Below are 7,345 nucleotides of genomic sequence, written 5' to 3'. Positions count from 1 at the left end.
ATTGTTATCCTAGATGTTCTGTTCGCCTGTGTTGGTGTGTCAGGGGTTCTTACCCTGCGAGGTACGATCATGGAGAGGGGTTCGATGAGGGCCTTGATCGTCACCAGTTTGTAGAACCTGAACACCTCACAGGAGCTCACGTCAGGCCTCTCTTTGGCATGATACCTGAGGGTGGAGGGACACACACACAGGAAGTTAGTAGCACTGCCTGTTTCTGACACCTTGACCAAACCAGCCCCACGTGTGTGCTTGTTGTCTATCCCCACCAGACGTGTTCATGACACGAAAGTTAAAATAACAAAACCAATATTAATTTGGGGACAGGTCAAAACACACATGAAACATTCATGGACATTTAGCTAGCTTGTTTTTCCTAACTATTTTCCCTGCGAGATTAACATTTGGGTTATTATTTGACCTGAAATGCATATGTCCCTCTTTTTAGCTGGATCTCTGTAGAATGTGGACCCATCTCCACTCCAACAATTCATTCACAAATAAAAGGGAAACCAAGTTCGTATTCTTTGATTAGCCCCTCCTCGTTCATCTCTCAATCCCCACGTGGGTTAGTATGCTCGTGAAAACCAATGAGTCGAAGGGAGAGGCGGGACTTGTAGTGCGTCAAGCGTCTCAAATAGAACCACGTAGAGCCTGGCTACGCAGGCGCCGTTGATGCCGCGAGCAGTTTGAAAAGTTTGAAATGATTGAATAACATCTATGTGTACGTTTATTTAGCAACCCTCGCCCACGCAACGTGGCCTGTCTAGTCAGCATCAGACAAACACTCCCATCTCAATCACGGTTTCATTGTTTGATACTGTCCATGTCCGCTGAGTTTGTTGATTCTAAGTCTTGCCAACAAGGGACTGCAACTTGACTTTGCGTCCTATTCAAGCCCTTCAACGGTGAGTAAGTTGTTCAACTCCAGAGACAGAGGATAAGAACATTCTCTAAATGAATCACATGTCAAATGTAACTAGTGCTGCTGTTCCACCACTATGAACCCTAGTGCTGCTGTTCCACCACTATGAACCCTAGTGCTGCTGTTCCACCACTATGAACCCTAGTGCTGCTGTTCCACCACTATGAACCCTAGTGCTTCTGTTGTTCCTGCTGATGGTAGTATTATTCATGTCGTAAGTCATTGTCATCATAACACATGACTGAAAGCCTTGGAATCACCTTTTGGCTAGTCAAATCAACTGGGTCATTTGCACATCTGGTTTGGTTGCAGGTGCACACAGTGTATGTGTGTGTACGTGTGTGTGCATGTGTGTGCGTGTGTGTGCGTGTGTGTGTGTGTGCGTGCGCGTGCTTACCCATTCCTTTCTGAGGAGTGTGTGAGCGGTACTCTGTGAGGAAGTGCATGTAGGGCTTCTCTGAGCTGATCTCATAGTACCGGATATTACCATCACCCTGAGAGAGACAGAGAGATGGAGAGAGAGACATAGAGAGAAAGAGATGGGGAGAGAGAGATGGAGAGAGAGAGACAGAGAGAGATGGGGAGAGAGAGAGAGACAGAGAGAAGGAGATGGGGAGAGAGAGAGACAGAAAGAGATGGGGAGAGAAAGAGATGGGGAGAAAGAGAGAAACAGAGAGAAAGAGATGGGGAGAGAGAGAGATGGAGGGAGAGAGAGACATAGAGAGAAAGAGATGGAGAGAGAGAGACAGAGAAAGAGATGGGGAGAGAGAGAGAGATGAGAGAGAGAAAGAGATGGGGAGAGGAGAGAGAGAGACAGAGACAGAGAGAAAGAGATGGGGAGAGAGAGAGAGATGAGAGAGAGACAGAGAAAGAGATGGGGAGAGAGAGAGACAGAGGCAGAGAGAAATAGATGGGGAGGGAGAGAGAGATGGAAAAGAGAGAAAGAGAGAGAGAGACAGGAGAGAGAGACAAAGAGAGAAAGAGATGGGGAGAGAGAGAGACAGAGACAGAGAGAAAGAGATGGGGAGAGAGAGAGACAGAGACAGAGAGAAAGAGATGGGGAGACAGAGAGAGAGAGAGATGGGGAGACAGAGAGAGAGAGAGAGAGAGAGAGATGGGGAGAGAGATGGAGAGAGAGACAGAGAGAAAGAGATGGGGGGAGAGAGACAGAGAGAAAGAGATGGGGAGACAGAGAGAGAGAAAGAGATGGGGAGACAAAGAGAGAGAGAGAGATGGGGAGAGATGGGGAGAGAGACAGAGAGAAAGAGATGGAGGTAGAGACAGAGAGAAAGAGATGGGGAGAGAGAGAGACAGAGAGAAAGAGATGGGGAGAGAGAGACAGAGAGAAAGAGATGGGGAGACAGAGAGACAGAGAGAAAGAGATGGGGAGAGAGAGAGAGAGAGAGATGGGGAGACAGAGAGAGAGAGAGAGAGATGGGGAGAGAGATGGAGAGAGAGACAGAGAGAAAGAGATGGGGGGAGAGAGACAGAGAGAAAGAGATGGGGAGACAGAGAGAGAGAGATGGGAGAGAGATGGAGAGAGAGACAGAGAGAAAGAGATGGGGAGACAGAGAGAGAGAGAGAGAGAGATGGGGAGAGAGACAGAGAGAAAGAGATGGAGAGAGAGACAGAGAGAAAGAGATGGGGAGAGAGAGAGACAGAGAGAAAGAGATGGGGAGAGAGAGACAGAGAGAAAGAGATGGGGAGACAGAGAGAAAGAGATGGGGAGACAGAGAGAGAGAGAGATGGGGAGACAGAGAGAGAGAGAGAGACAGAGAGAAAGAGATGGGGAGAGAGATGGAGAGAGAGACAGAGAGAAAGAGATGGGGAGACAGAGAGAAAGAGATGGGGAGACAGAGAGAGAGAGAGAGAGAGAGATGGGGAGAGAGATGGAGAGAGAGACAGAGAGAAAGAGATGGGGAGAGAGACAGAGAGAAAGAGATGGGGAGACAGAGAGAGAGAGAGAGACCGAGATGGGGAGAGAGATGGAGAGAGAGACAGAGAGAAAGAGATGGGGAGAGAGACAGAGAGAAAGAGATGGGGAGACAGAGAGAGAGAGAGAGAGAGAGAGAGAGATGGGGAGAGAGATGGAGAGAGAGACAGAGAGAAAGAGATGGGGAGAGAGACAGAGAGAAAGAGATGGAGAGAGAGACAGAGAGAAAGAGATGGGGAGAGAGAGAGACAGAGAGAAAGAGATGGGGAGAGAGTGATGGAGAGAGAGACATAGAGAGAAAGAGATGGGGAGAGAGAGAGACAGAGAGAAAGAGATGGGGGAGAGAGAGATGGAAAGAGAGAGAGAGAGATGGAAATATATGGGAGAGAGAGAGAGAGACAGAGAGAGATGGAGAGACAGAGAAAGAGATGGGGAAAGAGAGAGAGAGATATGGAGAGAGACAGAGAGAAAGAGTTGAGGAGAGGGAGAGAGAGAGAAAGATGGGGAGAGAGCGAGCGAGAGAGAGAGAGAGAGAGAGAGAGAGAGAGAGATATGGAGAGAGACAGAGAGAGAGAGAGAGAGAGAGAGAGAGAGAGAGAGAGAGAGAGAGAGAGAGAGAGAGAGAGAGAGAGAGAGAGAGAGAAAGAGATGGAAAGAGAGAGGGAGATAGAGAGAGAGAGGGAGGTAGAGAGAGAGACAGAGAGAAAGAGTTGAGGAGAGAGAGACAGAGAGAGATGGAGAGATGCGGAGAGAGAGGGAGAGAGAGACAGAGAGAGATGGAGAGAGAGACAGAGAGAAAGAGATGGGGAAAGAGAGAGAGAGAGACAGAGAGAGAGAGAGAGAGAGAGAGAGAGAGAGAGAGAGAGAGAGAGAGAGAGAGAGAGAGAGAGAGAGGGAGGTAGAGAGAGAGACAGGGAGAAAGAGAGAGACACCTGTCAAACATGTAGGCATGTTTGTTTGTGTGTGTGCTCTTGTTCTTGAAGAGTCAACCATTTAAAACATAGTAGAATTCATTCAAGCAGAAGACCTTGATGGGAATGTGTTGTGTCTCAACCAGCCATGTACCAGAGACCCACCTTCCCTGCTATGTAGAGCATGTGTGTGTCTGGGTCGTAGAAAGGGAAGAGCACCCCAGACGAACCATCTAGGTCCTCCTGTAACAAAGGCACATCTAGGTCCTCCTGTAGACGCACACACACACACACACACACACACACACACACACACACACACACACACACACACACACACACACACACACACACACACACACACACACACACACACACACACACACACACACACACACACACACACACACACACACAATTACTTAATCAACTAAACTTGTTAAAACTCAAGGCAAGAACACCTTCTAACTTCAATAAGAATGGAGGTTTCATTAAAGTTGACATGGACATGTCTCCCAGTACAGAATTAAAAAGATTGACTGTTTAAAACCCCCTAGTCATAATCTCCCTTCCCCCTCAGATTCACACACACACCAACATACAGTGGTTGTTTTCAAATAAAATACTGGTTGTTGTGCAACAAACACATGCAGGGAGGAATCAGATGATAAATGACATAAGCAAAACAGATACTATTTGTGTTTGGGGCTTTTGCATGAAAGCATCCCGCAGGATTTCTATTTTGAGATACACCCATTTGGCACCAGAGGGAGCCGTTGTTTGATCACAATAAGATGAAGTCACCACTAATTGACACTGATCTAAGGTCAGTTTTGAATTTGCCCCCCTGAATTTGGGAAGCAAGCTGTTCCTAGCACGGTTCCTCAGGGTCAGCCTCTACCAAAGTACGATGAAGTTGCTCCTACACACTGCTCTAAGGTCAGTTTTACATATCCTTAATGGTTGATATCAGCGATTGTGGGTGAGACAGCAAATCCTAGCAGTGTGGTTGTGCCTGGTCCTTCTGTAGCTCAGTTGGTAGAGCATGGCGCTTGTAACGCCAGGGTAGTGGGTTCGATTCCCGGGACCACCCATACGTAGAATGTATGCACACATGACTGTAAGTCGCTTTGGATAAAAGCGTCTGCAAAATGGAATATATATGGTCTCAGAGGGCCATCTGTCAACATGTAAACTGACCCTAGATCTGTGCCTAACGGCAGCCTCTATCAGTAGTGTGGTTGTGTACCTGGTCCCAGAGGGCCATCTGTCAACATGTAAACTGACCCTAGATCTGTGCCTAAGGGCAGCCTCTATCAGTAGTGTGGTTGTGTACCTGGTCCCAGAGGGCCATCTGTCTATGGTTCCAGCGGGAGCTGCCGGTGGACAGCAGCATCTTGAGGTTCCCCAGGAACAGCACCTTGCTGGCTTTGTGGTTCTTACAGTTGGCCTCCTGAAAAACACAGCAGGAAACAAACAAATGAAAAAACTAAAAAGGTCTTTGACAAGAGGTTTATTTCTAAATGTTTTCTTGAGTCTATATTTAACCAGATTGGTCAGAGATGATTTGAAGCAGTGCCCCGGTCAGGAAGAAACATGGTGGATAGATAACCCTACAGAGTTGTTTTAACTAATGTATTCACATTGCATCACAGGGATGTTATGGGTGTCATGCTCCTGGGGTTGCAGGAGTTTCAGAAGTAAACAGTCTATTGGCGTCTGTATAAACATGATATTTTAAACGTCAGCACATCGTGTCTGCACAAATAGGTCTTTGCAACATCACTGTGTCACTATCTGCACATTGCCACGTCAGCTGGTTTGAGGGGCGGAGAGGAGAGTGAGAACATGAGTCATGGGGTGGGCGGGTGGGTGCAGATCCCAGGGGTCTATGGGGCTGCCGACGGGGAGGTGTCAGTTTTGGCTGTGTGGTGCTGGAGGGGCGTGGAAGGGCACAGGACAAGGAGAGAAGGAGAATCCTAAGCACCATGTTGATATAAATAGTAATTATATCACTGTTACCGAGGACAATAGCATTACGACAAAAAAATGTAATAAGTGAATAGAACTACATACAAACACACAAACCCAGCAGCCCCACCCGTACAGACCTGTAGCAGGTTCCCAGTGCGTGGCTCTAGAACCCTGATCTTCTTGTCCTTGCAGGACGTGGCCAGCCTGCTGCCATCGGTATTGAAGGACATGGAGAGCACCACATCAGTGTGGTGGCTGATGGTCCGCACCGGGTTCTTTATCACCGCCTCAGGGCTGTCCAGGTTCCAGATCATCACCTGGGGAAGGACACACACGCATGTTATGAAATTAGATACTGAAAGTACAAACAGATTGACAAAGGATTTTCAATTCTGTAACTCGACAGGCGAGCAGGGTGTGTGTGTGGGGTCCAGGGTGGCGCAGCAGTCTAAGGCACTGCATCTCAATGCAGAACCTTCAGCTCCATGGCCGGAGCCTTCTCCTGAGCCGATGCCCAGTCTAAGCATGACATCCAGTCCAGCTCCAAGGTCAGAGTCTTCTTCTGCGTTGGTGCCCAGTCCAGGCACAGCGTCCAGTCCCGCTCCATTGCGGGAGCCTTCCCCTGAGCCGATGCCCAGTCTAAGCACGGCGTCCAGTCCAGCTCCAAGGTCAGAGTTCTTCTGCGTTGGTGCCCAGTCCAGGCACAGTATCCAGCCCGGTTCCATGGCTGGATTCACAGGATGAGCGGGTTCTTCGTCCCGCACCAGATCCGCCTCCGATGCTGGAGGATCCGCGAGATGGGAGGGTTCTTCATCCCGCACCAGAGCCGCCACCGACACTAGACACCCCCCCTAACCCTCCCTTTTGGATTCAGGATTTGCGGCCCTGTCACGTCCTGACCATAGAAAACCTTTATTTTCTATGGTGGTGTAGGTCAGGGTGTGACTGGGGGGTGTTCTAGTTTATTATTTCTATGTGTAGTCTAGTTTTTGTATTGCTATGTTGGTCTGGTATGGTTCCCAATCAGAAGTAGCTGTCTATCGTTGTCTCTGATTGGGAATCATATTTCGGTAGCCTTTTCCCACCTGTTGTTTGTGGGATCTTGTTTTTGTATAGTTGCTTTTGAGCCCTACAAGGCTGTATGTTCGTTTGTTTGTTTCTCTTTATTGTTGTATTGTTGGTTCACATTTAAAATAAATATGATGAACCCAAATCACGCTGCACCTTGGTCTACCCATTATGACGATCGTTACAGTAGACCTAGCCTATAGAAAGCTGATGGGATCCTCCTCTATTAAATAGAGGCCATCACTCTTGTTTTCTCACGCAATTGCATAGCCTAAGGGAATGTTGTGCAACATAAGCTCATGGGCTCTCGTTAAGTGTTTGATTCGATTTTCGATTACATTTTCATTGATGTCTGAGTGATTAGACGGACAATAGAGTGCTGAGTACCAGGCAGTTGTCAAGTTTGGTAGGCTTCTAATAACCATCAGCAGCATCAGAGCTTGGAGAAGCCTAATTACCATGACTAAAAAGGTCACATGGAATTTGACAGCCGTCATGACTCGTGATCGCCGGTGTGGTGTTAAAACGGTCACCGTA

The 7,345-nt window shown here is 48.0% G+C and overlaps 1 protein-coding gene across 1 annotated transcript in view; it reads right to left on the bottom strand.

Annotated features, from left to right (window-relative positions):
• Positions 1-7,345, bottom strand: part of coro2aa (coronin 2Aa) — a 62,872-nt gene that overhangs the window by 16,332 nt on the left and 39,195 nt on the right. The window contains 6 exon segments of the mRNA XM_046326499.1: positions 54-145; positions 148-165; positions 1,320-1,416; positions 3,932-4,036; positions 5,103-5,219; positions 5,878-6,057. Of these exon segments, the coding sequence (XP_046182455.1) occupies positions 54-145; positions 148-165; positions 1,320-1,416; positions 3,932-4,036; positions 5,103-5,219; positions 5,878-6,057 (609 nt within the window).

The sequence above is a fragment of the Oncorhynchus gorbuscha genome, linkage group LG24, assembly GCF_021184085.1.
Source record: "Oncorhynchus gorbuscha isolate QuinsamMale2020 ecotype Even-year linkage group LG24, OgorEven_v1.0, whole genome shotgun sequence".
NCBI classification, from domain to species: domain Eukaryota; kingdom Metazoa; phylum Chordata; class Actinopteri; order Salmoniformes; family Salmonidae; genus Oncorhynchus; species Oncorhynchus gorbuscha.
This window is presented reverse-complemented; position numbering and strand designations above follow the sequence as displayed.